Source organism: Podarcis tiliguerta (assembly GCF_965153285.1).
Source record: "Podarcis tiliguerta genome assembly, chromosome: 2".
Lineage (NCBI taxonomy): Eukaryota > Metazoa > Chordata > Lepidosauria > Squamata > Lacertidae > Podarcis > Podarcis tiliguerta.
The window spans coordinates 89,880,636-89,899,616 of record NC_139535.1 but is presented as its reverse complement, the minus strand read 5'-3'; the positions used below and the strand labels follow the sequence as shown (position 1 = coordinate 89,899,616).

Below are 18,981 nucleotides of genomic sequence, written 5' to 3'. Positions count from 1 at the left end.
CAGAAATAACCCAGAGAAGCATTTTAAATAAAAGGAAACATTCTACTCATGTAAAAACATGCTGATTCCCAGACCGTCTTTGGACCGGATTGAGAAGGCGATTGGGCTGCATCTGGCCCCCGGGCCTTAGGTTGCCTACCCCTGCTGTGGGTTCAATGGGACCCTTCCCAAGGGTCTATGCTTCAGGGATTATGTCTGGAACTTGCTTTTCCTGCACAGTTCTGGATCATTTGAAATAATAATCTCAATGGAATGGCCTCAAAAATGTGTGTGTTATCTCTACTGAAATGTCAGGGGATAGGGGCTTTTTTGGGCTAGAGTCTACTTCATCCATAACACATGTGTTAGTTTTTAAGTTAAGTTACAAGACCTTATGGTTTTTGCTGCAACATACTAACATCACTACTCTTGTGGGGGTTCCTAGAATGTCAGTTTGAGGCAGATTTAAACCAGGGATGGGAAACGGTTGGGCCTCCAGATGTTCAGCTCCCATCAGCTTCAACAGCATGACCAATGGTCAAGGATTATGGCAGCTGTAGTCTAAAAACATCTGGAGGGACACCACAGAGTTCTCAACCCTGCTTTAGGCTGAGACACCATGCCTCTATTTTTCCAGAAACTGCTCAGTTCTACATGTTATTATTGGATCTGTGCAACTTCACTTGCTGTTAGTACATGAGGAATTGTCCAAGGCACCAAGCATGTTTGCATTCTCCAGTTCTTTAGGCTAGTGCTTCTCCCAGAACTCCTTGAACATGATTTCCTTTTTAAATAACAACAACAACAAAGGGGCATATTTAGCCTAAGAGGATTCCCCGCTGAACTTAAAATCACCTTCCTAGAATGTTATGGGAACAGCCCAAGATACATGATTGAATCAAGGGTTTGCATTTGATGCCGCAAGAATTGTGATCTATGCAAAGTGCAGAAAGAGCTAAGACCACCATCTTCATGCACCCTCAATTAGAGATTTGTTTCTGAGAACAATCAGGTTTGTTTCTGAGAACAATATGCATGGGATTGGGTTACAAGTATTGTATTCTTTTTTTCAAGGACTTGCTATCACTGGATTTCCCTTCTTCCATTGTTCCATTTTTTCATGCTCTCAGAAGTTTAAAAGTTTTGTCTGTGTTGCAGAGGCAGCTTGAGAAGAAGAGGTGGTGTGGGGAAACTGTCTTTAGAGTTAACGGGCTAGAAGGAAAAAATAAATAAGAAAGAAGATTTTTATTATATAAGCACAAAGTAACATGGATCTTAGGGATGCGGGTGGCGCTGTGGGTTAAACCACAGAGCCTAGGACTTGCCAATCAGGTCGCAGTTTGAATTCCCGCGACGGGGTGAGCTCCCATTGCTCGGTCCCTGCTGCTGCTAACCTAGCAGTTTGAAAGCACATCAAAGTGCAAGTAGATAAATAGGTACTGCTTCGGTGGGAAGGTGAATGGCGTTTCCGTGCACTGCTCTGGTTCGCCAGAAGCGGCTTAGTCATGCTGGCCACATGACCCAGAAGCTGTACGCCGGCTTCCTCGGCCAATAAAGCGAGATGAGCGCCGCAACCCCAGAGTCGGTCACGACTAGACCTAACGGTCTACCTTTACCTAACCTTTACCTAACATGGATCTTGCCTGCCTTTGGACCGGCATCCTGAACAAAAGCTTTTAGCTTTTCCTATATCCTATAAAGTTTATTTTGTTTACCTCTTTAAGTTTCTTCTTCTACTTTTTGTTGTAACAGCTTTTGTAAGCTTTGAAAATCAGGAAAACATAGTTAGAAAAGAAGTGATGGGGAGTGGTGAATAGTGGGAGAAAGTGGCAGTCCTACTGGGGCAGAATGAATAGCAAGTTGAAGGGACAGTCTGTTGAAATACCACAAGCACATGACGTTTGTTAAATGGATAGTTCATCTTCTCTTTTTTGCCTCTTTACCCTCAGCATCGTGTTGACGCTGCAAGACTGCTGGCCACCATAGGGCTGGAAATCATCCAAGAGGAAGGCTTGGAGGAGGAAGTATTCAATGTGCTTCTGGAGAAGTTGTCTGAGGAGCCTTTTCTGGTGATGTTGAACTTTTCAAAGCTGTCCCTTTGGTTTTTCAGTTTTGTGAACTAGGCTTTATAGTACAGTTCTGCCTTGCCTTTTAAAATACCCAAATTCTCTAGTTCTCCATCATGTCCTATTCATCTGTGCCTAAGCAACGGATGTCAAAAATGTACACACCTCAGCTTAACCACAGCTTATGTTTTTTAATCATATGGAAGCTAGTCTGAGGTCAAGTGCATCACGCACAAGTATTTCTCAAGAAACTACAGGATACATATGGATTGTGACTAACATAATGTGCACTCTGCTTCAAATACCAGTGATGGGAGCACACTGGGGTTGAAGTAAACAGCAGTGTGTACACAGTCTGAGTTATCCACAGAATTCAAACTGAGAAACTATGGTTAATGGAGTTGGTTCAAGGAAACAATAGGTATAAAAGCAGAATTCCTAGATGCCAATATCAGGTTTGTGTCTCATCCTTCACCCAGGTTGTGAGGCAGGCTGTTGCCTCAACTGTTGAAGAACTGAACATAAAGAAGCGAGTCTGGGACATAGTGGAGAAGTAAGCTGCAAGATAAGGCAACGATTCAATGTATATTCCATTTTTTTCCTCCAGTGAGAGAGACCCTAAAGGTGGCTGCAACTTCCACACTTCTCAACTGCAGGGGTCAAACCACAAAAGTGCCACCTAGTGTGAGGCTGTGTACACCCCGTAAAAGCACATTTCCCCCCTCCCCAAAAACCTGGGAACTGGATTTTGTTAAGGGTTCTGGAAACTGTAGCTCTCCATGTGCTAAACTACAGTTCCCAGGATTCTGGAAAGCGGTGCTTCAATTGTATTGTGTGTATGCGGCCTGGGTGCAAAAGGAGCTATAGGGCTGCACCTGCCCACACATTTTACAGAACCCAGCATTTGAACCATAATTTCATGGACTAGAATCCACATTCTTAAGGCTCATGAAATCTCGTTTTGTCTTAAGCTGCATACAGATGATTATTAGAGAGTTTTTAAAAAATATTATAACAAAGTTTTTTCAGGACTTATATACCTTTAAGGGAATTCCTAGTAGGATGGGGCAGCAGTGGAGCAAGCGGCACATGCCCTGTGCCCAGGGGTGGGGCCAGTTGCCCACGGGGCGAGCCGAGCCAGGGCAGGACAGTCTGCGGGGCCTCTGAGGAGTCTGCCTGCTTCCTCCCACTCAGCTGCCCTACAACTGAGGGGGAGGCAGCGAGGGGACTGTTTGGGGCAGCGCTGAGCCTGTGGGCAGCCAAGCCACTGCGTTACTCCCAGGAGAGACATGTGGCTCGGGCGCGCTGCAGGCCCCGCGGTGAGTGCCACCCGGCATTTTGTCACCCCCCTCAGTGGTGACACCCGGGGCTGCCCGCCCCCACCACACCCCTGGGAAGGAGAGGTAGATGCTGAGAGACAGTGCAAGTCCCATTTAGAGTCAGAGAAGGAATCTCCCTGGAGGAGGAGAGGCATGGACTATGCAGACCACTGGCTTTTCTGGGAAACAAAAATCCTTGACTGAGCTGCTGGAGTAGGTCGCAAAGTGGCTTAAACAATATTGTAGAGCTGTCATTTCTTCAGTACACACACATTTTTTAAAAAAAAAAATCTTGACCCACTGTGGTCTCTGCTCAAACTAGTTTAGCAGCTTTTTGTAGTGCTTTAATCTAGAAAAAAGGCAAAACTACCCTACTGAAGCATGATCTGAATATTGCAGCAGCAGATGATGATGGTGATGATGATATTTATACCATGCCCATCCAACTGGGTTTCCCCAGCCACTCTGGGCAGCTCCCAACAGAATATTAAAAACAGAATAAAACTTCAAACATTAAAAACTTCCCTAAACAGGGCTGCCTTCAGGTCTGTCTTCTAAATGTCAGATAGATGTTTATTCTCTTGACATCTGATGGGATGTCACAGGGCGGGTGCCACTACCGAGAAGGCCTTCTGCCTGGTTCCATGTAACTTTGCTTCTTGCAGTGAGGGAACCGCCATAAGGCCCTCGAAGCTAGACCTCAGTGTCTGGGCTGAACGAGGGGGGTGGAGATGCTCCTTCAGGTATACTGTCCCAAGCTCCCTTTTGCATCTATTCATATGACTGAAAACCTCTTGTGCTAACCATGCGTCACAGCAGACTCCTAGAGCACATTTATTAAACAGATAACGAGCAGGACTGGTCCTGAGGCTTGCTTGCACAGAACTGAAATGGTGGAGTGCAGGAAGAGTGATGGCTACATTCAACTTCCTTTCAACCCATTGGCAAGACATTGGTGTGAACCCGCACTCTAGTTACATAACATATTCCGGATTGGAGTCCCGTGGCTGCTTTTTCAGCTCAAACATGCTTTTAAGAAAATAGGTTTACAGTGGTACCTCAGGTTAAGAACTTAATTCGTTCTGGAGGTCCGTTCTTAACCTGAAACTGTTCTGAGGTACCACTTTAGCTAATGGGGCCTCCCGCTGCTGCCGCACTGCCGGAGCACGATTTCTGTTCTCATCCTGAGGTAAAGTTCTTAACCTGAGGTACTATTTCTGGGTTAGCGGAGTCTGTAACCTGAAGCGTCTGTAACCCGAGGTACCACTGTATTGTAATGTGTGATTTTGCCATATAGTGAAGCTATGTGAAAGGATGGGTGGTTTGCCACATATGTGCTCCTGTGGCAAATTAAAAATAGAGGAGGGGAAGTACTGATTTTTCTATTAGGGATTGAAATATACTAGGCCGGAGGCTACTTGCAATCTAGTCATCTTTGCTCCATGGGAAGAGGCTGCTGCAATGCGGAATTAGGGGGGAAAAACAAACAGATCAAACAGGACTCTTTAGGCCAGCAACAAGGCTCTGCCCTTATCCATTATATTTGCAGAGTTACTGGGATTGCCGTCTTAACCCCACATATTTAGGACTAAGCCACATTGAATTCAATAGGATTTACATCTGAGCAGGCACGTGGCTTATCCACACTTCCTCTTGTGTCTCAGCTGCTTCCCTCCCCCCTGGGGGGGCCTGCTTTTTAGCGCTCAACTGGAGCAGGCAGCAATTTGGGTTTCCCCCAGATTGCCATTTGTTCCCACCTATTGCTAAAGAGTTGGTTTTCCCCGGGAAAGGAAAAGAACAAGGGGAAAACTGCTTGGAACCCATGCTTTCTAGGCATGGCACAAGCAGAAGTGTGAACAAGCCCTTGGCGAGGATTGCACTGTAAACTACTGCTGTTCACAAGATCAGAATCATAGAGCTGGAAGGGACCATGAGGGTCATCTAGTCCAACCCCCTGCGGTGCGGGAATCTTTTTGCCCAACATGGGGCTCGAACCCAAGACCCTGAGATTAAGTGGATTCAAGGCTAGTGCAAAGGAAGCCATGAAGTAGGCACTTGCTGCTGTTGTTCCCCCCCCCCAAACATCCATCTGTACACAGCCTTGTAACCTGATCCTATGCATGTTTACTGAGAACTAAACCTCACTAATTCATTCCCAAATAAGTGCACTTCGTACTGCCGTCTTATTCTCTGGCATCTCTCATCCAGGTATGGGAAGCTTGCATCCGGAGGATATCGCTTTGGTTGAACTAAGAAGGGCATATTTGAAAAGGGTTCTTTCAAATTGCTGAGAAATAATATCACAGTGGAACCAATATCTCTTTTTTTGGGGGGGGGGGTCTCATGGATATGAACATTTTTTTCCTTCTCCTCTGAAATGTCAGTAAATGCCTCTTTTTTTGTCCATAGGCAGCTAAGGGATGACAAAGATGAGATCCGAAAGAAGGCTGTGATTGCATTAGTAAGTCACACTTCATGTTTAGTCACATAGCCTTGGAGCTGTCAGCTTGCAATCACAAAATGTGCATTATTATTATGATTATTATTATGCAAGCAGTGCTTTTTTCAGGGGGTACTCAAGGGTACTCAATACTGGCGCCTCTTTTCGTTGTTAAAAAGTGTGGCACTTACTGTAACAACTTCATGGTGAACGCTGGCACCTATTTTTCTAGGGGGGGGGGGGACACACTATATGCAAGGATACATAGATTGGTGTTCAACTGGATAAACTCTGCTGACAGAAGACATCCACCAGCTGAATAAGAAGGAAGGCTGTTTCCAGCAATTTCTCCTTTCCCCCATTGCATGCCCCATCTGCAGCAGAGGATCTGGAACCTTCCAGGGGGATTGCCAAAAATCACCTCCCCCTTCCCACTCTACTGACTTCCAACAGTGAAGAGACACAAATCAGATATTGCCCATAGTAAGCTGCATGCTTGCCTTTGGGATGAAACTGTTACAATAATTCCAGAGCCCCAAGAATGTCTTCACTACTCACCTGAAGGCCAAGGTGAAAGACTGGCTGGCCTTCCCAAGGGAGGGAAGTCCATAACCATCACATTCCTAAGCCCCACACGCCCCAGGCAGCCAAGTCTCTGAATCACCTTTCCCCAACCCAGTGCCTTCCAGCTGGTTTACACTGCAATTCTCACCACTCTATTGGCTGGAGCTGACGGGAGTTGTATGTAGCCCAGAAACCTGGAAGGCGTCAGGCTGGGGAAGGCTGCTCTGAAGGCAAAGGGGCACAGAACATGGTCTCCAGTGATGAACATATGCAAACTCAGAAATTCCTGGTCTCAAGCCATTTCGGGCTTTGTTGTTAATAACCAGAACTTTGAATTGTGCCTAGAATCACCAACCAACACCCACCAACAAAAACATCAAATCTTGGAGCAACTCACATAACACCAGAGTGTGTAATGTACTCCACAAAACTGACGCCAGCCAACCTTCTTGACAGCTACGTTTTGCACCACCTGAGGTTTCTGAACACTTTTCATGGGCAGGAACTCAGAGCATTTGGAAGCCATCTTATTTGGAAGTGAGTTGTATGGCCAAGGCATGTGTGAATGTGGGTGGGTCTGCCTTTTCCAAGAAATTATTGGGCCTAAAGCTCTTGAGAACCTTCAGAAATACTTACAAGTCATACAGGCACTTCCAGACTGTCATAACTTTTGGTATTCAGTCACATAGCAACAAATTCAGGCTGCACAATTAGAATCAGCCGGTCAGACTTTACCAGGAATGAGCCCCACTGGAGCACCAGCTGAAGCTGGACAAAACACTATTGGGCCAAAGTATCTTATAACAAGGTGTGGTCCTGGAGTACTCCCAGGTTTTTAGGTCGACACCCCATCCAATGGAATGGTAGTCTTCCTGGCCAATAGCAGTTCTGTCTTGCACATATTTAATTTCTGTTTGTTTACCCTTAACACTTCCTGTTTGTAGATTATACATTTGTGTGTAGATTTGCTTAGGGAAATGAAGCTCCTCAGATACGTGTGGTGCTGAGACCTCTGGGTATGGGGCAGTATAGAAATTCAAAAAAATTCAATAAATAATAATACATGTGTCCATCTATTATTGTGAGAAGAAAAGTGCTCTCTGATCATGAAAGATGGCCAGATTAAATGTTGTGGGACACCGTTAAGAATAAAATATATATTTAAAGAAGATAAATAAATGAGTAAGTTAATTTGGATATGCAGAAGATATTAAAAATAAAGGAACTGCAGAAAGGGGGGGAAGGAAGTCAAGTTTTAAAATGTCACAGTGATTGTAAAATCAGTGAAATGTATATATCTGAAAAATATAAATATTTTTTTTAAAAAAGAATAAAATGCCAATTTGAAAAACCTTTCTGCATCTTGTTTTGCTTTATATAAGTGACACTTCATTCCTCTGCCTCTCACTAGGGTGTCCTTGGCATTCGCAATAAGAATTTGTTCTTTGCCATGTTGGAAATGCTGGAGCTAGACACCTGTGAGGATGTCCGCATACAGGTTGGTATCAGGGCAGTTCAGAGTCCTGTAGGTTGGAACCTTCTGTGCTGCTGACTGTGTCTCTTTTGCTGATCAGTAAATTGAGTGTTTCCCCACATACTCCTCTCAGGTTGTCAGGGCATTTTCCACTCTGGGGATGGACAACATGCATGTGAGGAAGAGCCTTGTGAAGAAAGCACATACACAAGGGATTCTTGCCAGGTATGATGCACATTAAAGGAAAAGGTAAACCCTGACCATTAGGTCTAGTCGCGGACAACTCTGGGGTTGCGGCGCTCATCACGCTCTATAGGCGGAGGGAGCCGGCATTTGTCCGCAGACAGCTTCTGGGTCATGTGGCCAGCAGGACTAAGCTGCAACATTTCTCTAAGGTAAAGGTAAAGGGACCACTGACCATTAGGTCCAGTCATGGCCTACTCTGGGGTTGTGGCGCTCATCTCACTTTACTGGCCGAGGGAGCCGGCGTACAGCTTCCGGATCATGTGGCCAGCATGACTAAGCCGCTTCTGGCGAACCAGAGCAGCGCACGGCAATGCCGTTTACCTTTCCACTGGAGTGGTACCTATTTATCTACTTGCACTTGACATGCTTTCAAACTGCTAGGTGGGCAGAAGCTGGGATCGAACAACGGGAGCTCACCCCGTCGCGGGGATTCGAACCGCCGACCTACCGATCAGCAAGCCCTAGGCTCTGTGGTTTAGACCACAGCACCACCCACATCCCTATGGTGCACGTTAAGGGGTGCACAATAAAGTAAAAGCCATGCCTGATGCAACTCCCTGGGAGCAGAAGGTCTGTTTGAAGGCCATATCAGAGCAGCAATCTCCTAAGAGGCAGGGACAAGGGAATAAGTGGTGAGGGGTAAAAATCCCAGAAGCAGCCCCTGTAAAGTCGAAGTTGAAGCAGAGGCAGTCTGTAACCAGCTAGAGTAGGTTTCTTAGTTGCTCAGAACCTTCGGCAAGCTTGACCAGGGCGCTTCTTATAAGCCAGGAAGCATCCTCAGCTGCTTGCACATCTTGTTGAATGGAGGTTTCCTTGTCTGGTCCTTCCTGCAGTTTCCTTATAGAGGATTTGGATGTGTGGATGTGGTGGGCTTAACAAGGAGTCACAGGTGCAAATGGAGTGTGCTAAAAATGTGTCTCTTGGGGTCCTGGAACTGGGCACTTGAATTCCTGACATGGGGATTCTTAGTTTAGCATCAGGTTTCCCATGCAAAATGCTACAACGGCAAGTGAACATTGCAAAAGGGGTGTGGGGGGAGGGAGAGTGTTCTCTGGGGATAGGTAATTTACTAACTGGCAGGATAATCCTATTAACGGATTCAAAAATATGGCATCCCCCAAAGGGAGTCTTTATTCACCTTCCTTTTCTTTTGCATTCTCCTTGGCGCTCCTTCCTCCTTCGCAGAGAATGTTCCAAAGCCTTGGAGTCACTTGATAAGGTCTCTGATGCCCAGAAAGAGTATATGCTCCAGTCCTTCAAAATCTACTGAGACGACTTCTTTCTTTTTGGATTGCGAGAGCAGAATCAAGGCAAGGCAGATGGAATAAAACATCGCCTCTGGTTTTCCGGTGGCAAAGTGTGTGAGAATATATCTGAGCAGGCCTATTCACAGAGCGCATTTCTTGAGCAGTTGCGGGCATCTCACGAGTTCAGTTGATGGCAGATTTTCAGACCATCTGGTTACCTATCACCCAACTGGACTTTCTATAATATTTTCCTTTTGACTACCAGAACTCCTGCCCAAGGTCCTTTGTTGATTTCCAAGCTTCTCCATGTCAAACTTTGCTGTGTAGCCACAAGAAGCAGAAATGTGTTTCTTTTTAAATGGGAGAGCCTATAATTAATGCTGCAGATTCAAGTTCTAGGATACAGATTATTGTTATTGTTTTATTCTCAGTTTCCTGAACAGCTGATTGAACAATGTCCTCTGGGTGGCGTACAGAAGGCAATCAAATACAAAAACGCATTTGGGTCAGTTAAATAACCTCAATACAAATAACTCAGAAACCGACATAAAACTATCAAAACCAGTATAGAATAAATACAGTGGTACCTCTGGTTACATACGCTTCAGGTTACAGACTCCGCTAACCCAGAAATAGTACCTCGGGTTAAGAACTTTGCTTCAGGATGAGAACAGAAATCGCGCGGTGGCAGCGGGAGGCCCCATTAGCTAAAGTGGTCTTCAGGTTAAGAACAGTTTCAGGTTAAGAACGAACCTATGGAATGAATTAAGTACGTAACCCGAGGTACCACTGTATAAGCACTAGCTGGAAAACACCACCACACCCAGCAAAGAGTAATCAATTTGGGTCCAGATCTAAATACACTACCAAAGCATATAATTGAAATTAAAAGGCCTGGGATAAAAAACACCTGGTGCCCAAATTGCTGCAGCAGGCAAATCTTTCTGGGGAAGGTATTCTGCAAATAAACAGCATATAGTCATGCATTAAGGTACATTAAAGCCTCCCTCCCTGCTCAAATTATATTTACCTCTCTGGCTTATGCTTTCTCACTGTATGTGGTTGCAGCTAATGCAGATCCATTATTTTCCTTTTACTGTAAGAGTAGGATCTGCTGTCATTTTCCCGTTCCCCAGCAGCTGGTTTTGTTGAAGCAGAGCAGTGATTCAACCTCATTTTATTGCAAGTTACTCCTTTAAAGGGGAAGGGTCTCTGAGCTAGAGAAGTGGTCTGGAGCCTGGATAATAAAACCCACATGACAGTGCACTGAGAGAAACACTTTTGGATTTCTATATATATATATTTAATGGTCAGGCTTCACCTCTGTATAAAAGACCTCCTGAGCAGGTGTCTCTGGGTGGGCTGGCCTGGAGAGATTTATGTTGTTGTAGACGTGACCATGATGATCTGAAATATCCAGGCTGGCATAAGACACCTCATCTTGCTCCTCTGAAGTCTGAAAGAGAATTAGATTAGAAATGCTAACAAGTATACAACAAGCCTCAGGCAGTCTGTAGGTAAGAGCCCTGCTGAATGAGACCGAAGGCCCATACTGGCGCAAACAGATGGCAGTGGCTAATAAGGATGCTGGTTACAGCATTCATTTTCTTCCTACCTTTTCCTGGGAGTGAATCTCTTCATAGTCATTTTCAGGGAGGACCTTAACAATCCTGTAGAGTCCCGTCTCATTATGGTCTGGGGGCTGGTCAGAAATGGTGTTCTCATTCTGAGTATCTTCAGTATTGTGGGTAGGCATCTGTGAGAGGGGAAGTAAACGCAGTTTTGAAAACAAGTCACAGAAGGGGAGCTTTGTACTCATCTGACATGACCCTAACTTGGTACTCAGTAAGATTTCTGCCAGCCAGCCAAATTGCAAACATGCCACCAAGAACAAACTTTTCAAGAATGAGGCCTAATGTATGCTGAAATCTTGGCTATATTAGCAGATGCACTGTTGCTGGTGGTCAAGGGAAAAGAGGTATATAAAGAAGAATTCCTGAGTGCCAGCAGAGAGTTAAAATCATATGCAGCATGGAAATATAAATGGTTAGACCTTTAAAATATGCCCTTGTGAATTCCCTCTTCCCCCAGCATAGGAAAAGACCACATGTTTGGTAAGTTAAACATTTGCTTACTTACAAACTGTTCAAAGGTCTGATTCATGTGCCTACCCATACAGCATTCAGAAAAAGTTGTGCAGGCTAAATTTAGTTTAGTTCCAAAGTGGTGAAAGTTATCAGGAATGGCTGATGAGAGCCATGCGGTTGGAGCTGGAGCAACCAGCTTGGAACCTCTTCACATGTTGAGCTTCTCAGGTAGACCGAGGAGGGAACAAAGACTTCCAGTTCCTCCCAAGATGAGGGGAAGTGGACTTGGCTAAAGCTGGCAGGACAGCTTACTTACTCCATGACAGAGCTTTCAAAACTTTTCATGTTGGTGACACACTTTTTAGACATGTATCATTTTGCAACACAGTAATTCAGTTTCTCTAGCAAACCGGAGGTTAGACTCACCCCTTTCTAGCCCTGGGAGGAGCACGGGGAGTATTCGCATGATACACTGTAGCCGACGCGACACAGGTTGGAAAACTCTGCTCTATGCTATTAACCCCTTCATGTATTAAGTAGACTTAAGCATGTTTGGTATATGAAGCTGGTTAACCCACAGCTTTGATATCACATTGTGGTATTTTAAGACTGACTTTCACCACATCTGAAGATCTTCCCCATTGCTCCTCAGTACTACTATTCCACTTCTCAGAAATAAGAATTTTAGACTGTTCTGGTGCTACTTATTGTGATTGCATTAATGTGCCTTGTATATTGCGGCAAACCACTTTCATGTATTTTTCATGACACAGTGGTATATAAATATTTATTTTATAAATAATATTAATAAAAAATGTTATCATGGAGTGATGTGAGATTTTTGCCTTACCCTTTCTGGTAGATTTAGCTCCTCTTTTCTCTGAAAATGTGATTCTGAAATGGATGCATCAATTGGAAATCAGGTAGGTCAAACTAAGCAACTGCAGCAACAGGTTAGGTGGTAAGAAAAATCTGCTTGACTGAAATTCTGCACTGGAATTACACCTACTGGAGATTATACTGAATATTTATCCTGTGCTTTTGTTTTATTAACCTCCCTGAGATCTTTGGATGAAGGGTGGTATATAAATAATAAACAAACAGACAAATAATCCTAGGCCTATGTACTCAGAAGCAAGTCCCATTGAGTTCAGTGGGCTTATTCCAAGGTAAGTGTGCATAGATTTGCAGCCCTACGACCACAGAGCCTGAAATATTGCTAATCACTACTGCCAGCCATGTGGCTTCTCAGTTTGCTCCCTGTCACTCAGGCCCCTCTTAAGATTCCAAGAAGCTTGGGCCTTAATATTTGAGTCTCTGCTTTCTTCATATTGCACCCTCTAAATGGGTTGTATCTAAGCTAGTTCTAAGGACTCCATCAGAACAAGTATTTATCTTTGTGCAACAGAACATTCTTCCCCTGCACACGCCCTAAATCTGTTCTGGGGCTTCCCCCCACTCTTCCAGAACAGATTTTGGGGCAGCAAGGGGACCAGTGGTGGAAGAGGAGTCTCATGTCACCAGCATGAAAATTTAGTTGAATACCTCCCGCTGTCATGTGGTTTCCCCCACTCCCAGTTGGAGGCTCTGTAAAGTGATGCATGTTTACTTGGAAGCAGGTTCTCCTGTGTCCAATGAGCTTACTCCTAAGTACCAGATTTTTCCATCTATAAGACGCCCCCTATTTTTGGGGACTCAAATTTAAGAAAATGGGGGGGGGAGATCTATCTGTGTTTAAGACACCCCCAAATTTTGGACATTATTTTTTAGGGGAAAACCCTAGTCTTATACACAGAAAAATACAGTATGTGTGCCGAGGATTGTTGCCTCTTAGTTTTACAAACAGGTGACATTCAGAGGTGAATTGTTTAACAGAGCTCTTGTGTTAGGTTTATGCGGAATAAAATTCAAGTAGGAAGGAAGCGTGCTCAGGAATAAACAAAGAATACAGCATCGCTCTGACCTGTTTTCTTCTTCCTTGACATCACAAGCAGCACCACAGTTGCAAGTAAGACAAGAATAAATAGTGGAATGATACTATATATCAAAATGTAGAGCTTTGATTCTGGGGGGGTCCTGGCAAAAGAAAAAAGAATAGAATATCAAATGTCACATATTTCCATTAGCCATTTCAGCAATGGCCATTTCATTTAAAAAATACATCCTTCTTACATAATATGCAACTTTGTTCCACTTGTTTATTTTCTTGAGTCTTCAGCATATCTACTTGGGAGTCAGTCTCGCTGAACTCAGTCCAACCTTAGACATGCACAGGGTTGTGCTGTCAATCTCTGATTCCTCCTCCCTCCCCAAAAATGATACATAGGGAAAGGATTTTCTTTTGCAAGAATCCAAGCAAATATTTCGATGTGATTGAAACGCCTTCAAAATTACCATCGTCATCCAGGCTGGCCCAGATTGTCGTGCTGACCCAGGATGAAAACAGAAGATGATATGGATAATGTGCACAGAGGTCGGCACTGCTCTTTTTCAGAGATGTAAAAATGGGAGCAAACCCCCCAAAAGTCAATCAGATTGGAGAGTCTAACATTATATACATGATTCCCCAACAGATAAGGTTTGTTTTAGTCATGTACCTTATAATGTAATTTGTTACTGATCATTAACAGCAATACTGTAATTAATTTATGAATTGCTTCTGTTGTAATTAATGGCATTGGAAAGGGGTTTGTGGTGGGTGGCTCCCACCCGTGCGGAAAGTTTTGGAAACAAATTTCTAGCTAACCAAACCTTTTATATTTTAATGATTTACGTTTTTTATGTGGGCTCTTGGGTTACAGACATACATGTAAAGGTAAAGGGACCCCTGGCATTAGGTCCAGCCGTGACGGACTCTGGGGCTGCGGCGCTCATCTCACTTTATTGGCCGAGGGAGCCGGTGTACAGCTTCCGGGTCCTGTGGCCAGCATAAGCCACTTCTGGTGAACCAGAGCAGCACACGGAAATACTGTTTACCTTCCCGCCGGAGCAGTACCTATTTATCTACTTGCACTTTGACGTGCTTTTGAACTGCTAGGTTGGCAGGAGCAGGGACCGAGCAACGGGAGCTCACCCCATCGCAGGGATTCGAACCGCCGACCTTCTGATCAGCAAGTCCTAGGCTCTGTGGTTTAACCCACAGCGCCACCCGCATCCCTTTTAGACATACACATACTTGTGTCTTTTGTTGTTGTTGTTGCTCAGTCATAATTCTTGCAAACATAACCCCCCGCAAGAGCAGATACTGAAGGGACTGTCAAGAGACACCAGATCATGCAGATTAAGCATTGCCAGTCCCAGTTTCTAAGTTCCTTCAGTGGGCTGCAAAAATGCTCTACTCCATCAGTCTGCAAGTCATAGACGTAGAAGTGTTCCCAACCCTGCAAGCATGGAATAGTAAAAACCATAGCTAATTTCTGTTTAAACAACAGCACGGTGCAGCAACATGAAAATCAAAAAGTTGTAGCAGTTTCTTCAGACCTAGTATTCTCAAAAGTGCCCAGTACCACAGCTCCCTCTGGGAAACATCTGCTGTCCATTACATCAGTATAAATACCATATTTCGGACAGATATTCATAGGCATCTATTCCCCAGTTAATCTGGGAGAGATTAGCTGCAGAAATCTTATATTTCAGTGGTCAGCGACAAAAGGGGGAGATTAAAAGTGGGTCCCACATAGAAAGCCCCTCACATGGTTATAGAAAAGGAACCCAAATACCGGTACTCACTCTGTAGGATCTGGGCTGTGGGTAGACTTTACTATGGAGGTGGTAAATTCCGGTGTTTCTGTAGTTGATAACTTTTCTTCTGGATCTGAGGGGGGTGAGGGGTGGGGTGGGGAAACAAAAAAGAATCAACAAAAATTGTGGTCATAGTTCCTCTGCTATATCAAGAGCATTCTGTATTTTACTGCATGAAGAGAATGATTTCATCTATTCATTGATGTTCTGGAGATCTTTCCTTTCTCCATTTCCTCATTCCTGCATTTCTATCATTACAAACAAGGAGGAGGAGGAGAAGCATTTACCTGGAGTAACTGTCACGTTCACCCTGTGTTTGATATTGGGCCAGAGACGTTCTATAACACAGTAATAAACACCGGAATCTTCCAGATTCAAACTGTCCATGGTCACTTGAAAGTAGTGCTCTTTCTTATTCTCTCTGAGGGAGACTCTGCCAATGTTCACCTTTCCATCTGATGATATTAAACTTTCGCATGAAGACAAAATTATGCCTTCTTTCATTTTGCACCAACTCTTAGTGTTATCTTCAAAGTTTTGTTGATAATGGCAGCACAAAGAGAGAGATTTCCCTTCATATCCATGTACTTCAACTGGACCGGTCAGTCGCCATGTCTCTGGGGGAAAGAAAGAGAATCATTCATTGGAGTCAATCAGGTTGACACCATGTTGCTGGTGTTGTCAGGCTACAGGGAATCCAATCCCCCTCCTTCACGGCTGACAGCCAGAAATGGGGAAAACAAGAAGTTCTTACCAAGGTAATTTATTCAATATTCACAGAGAGAGATATGCATAATGCTGCCTCTTGGATAATGGCGCTGCTCTGAGTAAAGTCCCACTCCCTCTGTCTCTCCTATTATACGTCATCAGCTGATCTGTGCTTTCTGCCTCTGAGCTTTCTGTTCTCCTACTCTCAGTGCCCACCTGGACCTGGGAGAGGGGGGGTCCTGGCATGCTTTCCAAAGACACTGAGTCTGTCAGCTGTCTCTCCCCTAGTGGTGCTTCCTCCTCCTCCTGCTCCTCTCCCAATATTTCCCAGCTTCTCCCCTCTGCAGCCTCTGAACTGTAACCTTCTGCAAACCACTGTTCTAAATCTATACTGTCTCCCTCTTCTCTGGGAAGTGCAGGAGGGGGGGGGCAGTCTCCACCATTCCTCCTCAGTCCAGTCCTTGACAGGTGTGCAGCACTGCAGTTAAGTCAGGCCATTCATTACAGGACAACTCTTTCCACGTCTCTGCAATAAACATTCACAAAATTGTTCTCCCCATAGCCCCTGTGAGAGGCTCTGGCCCTGCTTTTCCTGTGAGTGGCCTTTGCACCAAGTGACTTTGGGCAAACCAGTTTGTGGATATTAGTAAGAAGGTACCAAAGTATCTGCATTAAAATGAAAAGGTTGTTCAGGCTGCATCATTTAGTACAGAAGTTCTAGTTTCGGGCATTATTGTATTATTGGATAGTCTATTTACTGTGTGTGTTTGTGTGATACACACACACACACACACTTTGTGACCACAGATATTTACCAGTATATTTTCCCACTTTGTGGAAATTTCAGAATTGTCACAATGTAATGTTGGTTTTGAAGTTTGGAAACGTTTGTCTTGTAATGCGCAACTGTATTCTTAGGTGAGCTTCTTTGTCCCTACGTATGGCACCAAATAGTTTTTCAAATTCACCAGGAAAAAAATGGAAATGGGCATGCCAATCAATTCAGCAACTTGTGTTAGCAGCCAACCACAAATCAGGGCATCATGTCATACGGTCATATGCTTACATATACGCAGTAAGATTCCAAAGTAGTTATTTGGGTATATGCACATGAAAAAGATTGCTATGCCAGTTTGCCACAGAAATAGCATGTTTGCAACAGAAATAGCATGTTTACCTTTCGCTTTCCACCATTTGTCTCTCGAGTCTTCTGTCTCTGGACTTTCAGTAGTGCCATCCCATGCATTTTGGCAGACTTCCTCCTTATGCTTCAAGATCTGTGGCCTTGACGTAGCATTTTTCTCCTCTTTACCTGAAATTAGCACCCAGCCCAGGAGAGACAACATCCTCAACGGTCTCATGATTCTGCTTCTCTTCTCTGCTGAAGTTGGAGGGAGGTAAAGGGTAGCCAGTCTCTCCCAGAGGCCTCAAGATACTCTCACAAGTTTCTGGCAGGGAAGAGAATCTTCAAAGCTCACTGGCGATAACTTAACCCCCGCCCCTGAAAGCGGAAGTGCTCAGCCTTCTTCAGAAATAGGGAGAAAGGACAGATTCTCTTCTGCAATCCTTAGTATGCAAGCAGCTGTGGTTAGTGTATCCCCCCCCCCCTTTATAATAAGAAACACACATGCTAGCTGAGGAGAATAATGTAAATGCATTTCAGTGGACTTTGGAATTACTTTAACCAATACTATGACCTAGTGTAGTTACAACTGGGCTGTGATAATCAAGACAAGATGCACAGTATTTTCCCATAAGAACATGAAAATAGCTCTGCTGAATCAGGCGGCCAGCGGCCCACCTGGTCTTAGAATTGTAGAGTTGGGATGGATCCTGAGGATCATGTAGCTGTCTCATACGGGGATCGAACCTGCAACCTTGGCAGTATCAGCATTCTAACCAACTGAGCTATTCAGGTCCAACATCCTGTCCACACAGTGGACAGTTTGATGCAGTAGCTGAAGTTCTCTCGTGGTGGTGTCACCTCATTAGAGAGCTTTCTGCTCCCCGTCCCCCACCATCATACGGTTTACTTCCCTGTCACACACAGAGACGGTGTGGTTACAAGTGAGTTGTGCGGCAGGAAGTGTGGGAGCTGAAGCTCTCTTCCGGTTGTGTCTCCTATGCATCCAGATAATTGCAAAAACCAGAAACAGGAAGAAGGGCGGTTTTAAGCTGGTCGGAACCAGGAAATACTTATAAATAAGATATCTGCAGCCCATCAACAGAAGAGAAAATAGAAGAAAACAAAGCTATTTCCCACCATTTGCTAATGAAAAAGTGCTGCATACGCAGAGATTATGTGGCAGCTTGGCTGCAGTTTTAAAGCAACGATAAAGCATCCAGGTCAAAAATATGTAGGATGCGTTTTAGATGTGTGTGAGAGAGAAATCACTTCTGGGACCACCAATGAACTTAATATATAACTGAAGGGAGGCCAGACTTGACGATATTGAGTAGCACAAAATTTATTATCCCATTAATGAAGAATGGCAGATCATGAAAAAGATATTGGAAATTGCAGCTTAGTTGACAAAGCATGTGTGGAAAAGGCTCAGTGTGCATGACCTATGTAGGGAGAGATGTGGAGATGAGGACTATAGAAAATGCTAGACTATGCAGGATATCAGCCAACAAAAGCCCCACTAAGCACCCTCTTTTCTCAGCAACTGGACATAATAATAATAATAATAATAATAATAATAATAATAATAATAATAATACCCAACCATCTGGCTGGGTTTCCCCACTTGCAGTTTTGCCTCAGCCATGAGGACTAGGAGTTTAACTTCTCCAAAATAGAAACGATGAGTTTTCAAGCACTATCAGAGACATCAATTTTCTACATTCCCATTACATTGTGAAAATGGTATAGTTGGAAATTACTCTGACTGTCAGCACACAGCAAGGTGCTCGTGTAGTTACAAACAGGGCGTCAGACTGCTCAGTTGTGCTTTGCCATTCATATTTATAGAGGGAGCAAGGTCTGGTTGTTCAGTTATTGCTAATTCTTCTTCTATATCTAAGAAGGGGGCTAAAAATAATTGATGAATAGTGTCAACTGTTGCGGGTGAGCTGTTTGCACTTTCCAAAATGGCAGACGTATTTCG

General features: G+C 44.2%; 2 protein-coding genes across 8 annotated transcripts in view; one reads left to right on the top strand and one right to left on the bottom strand.

The window, feature by feature from the left end:
* Window positions 1-9,458, top strand: part of HEATR9 (HEAT repeat containing 9) — a 28,025-nt gene extending 18,567 nt beyond the window's left edge. For 3 of the 6 annotated variants that reach the window (XM_083430050.1, XM_083430049.1, XM_083430052.1), the window contains 6 exons: window positions 1,929-2,048; window positions 2,525-2,598; window positions 5,774-5,825; window positions 7,780-7,866; window positions 7,976-8,067; window positions 9,274-9,458. In XM_083430050.1, coding sequence (XP_083286176.1) covers window positions 1,929-2,048; window positions 2,525-2,598; window positions 5,774-5,825; window positions 7,780-7,866; window positions 7,976-8,067; window positions 9,274-9,358 — 510 coding nt within the window. In that variant the 3' untranslated portion in view covers window positions 9,359-9,458. Of the gene's footprint in view, window positions 1-1,928; window positions 2,049-2,524; window positions 2,599-5,773; window positions 5,826-6,713; window positions 6,906-7,779; window positions 7,867-7,975; window positions 8,068-9,273 lie in introns of those variants that run through there. The other 3 variants (XR_014508672.1, XM_083430051.1, XR_014508673.1) reach the window with 3 other exon arrangements.
* On the bottom strand, window positions 641-17,713 carry LOC310672614 (uncharacterized protein). 2 transcript variants are annotated; one of them, XM_083430082.1, is made up of 8 exons: window positions 17,049-17,713; window positions 15,451-15,780; window positions 15,152-15,236; window positions 13,386-13,498; window positions 12,273-12,316; window positions 10,951-11,091; window positions 10,657-10,791; window positions 641-1,191 (listed from the first exon to the last, which is right to left on the bottom strand). In XM_083430082.1, exons 1-8 carry the CDS (start codon window positions 17,230-17,232, stop codon window positions 1,114-1,116), a joined length of 1,110 nt encoding a protein of 369 aa, XP_083286208.1. In that variant the 5' UTR covers window positions 17,233-17,713; the 3' UTR covers window positions 641-1,113. The 2 variants fall into 2 exon arrangements, with proteins under 2 accessions (XP_083286208.1, XP_083286209.1); XM_083430083.1 differs by lacking the exon at window positions 641-1,191 and having other exon boundaries at window positions 9,737-10,791.
* Window positions 17,714-18,981: the final 1,268 nt, after the last annotated feature.

Coding starts and splice junctions, on each gene's coding strand:
- LOC310672614 (XM_083430082.1), bottom strand. CDS start 17,232: ATGAGACCGTTGAGGATGTTGTCTCTCCTGGGCTGGGTGCTAATTTCA. Junction 15,237..15,450: donor GAACGTGACAGTTACTCCAG/GTAAATGCTTCT, acceptor CACCCCCCTCAG/ATCCAGAAGAAAAGTTATCA. Junction 13,499..15,151: donor CACAGCCCAGATCCTACAGA/GTGAGTACCGGT, acceptor TTCTTTTGCCAG/GACCCCCCCAGAATCAAAGC.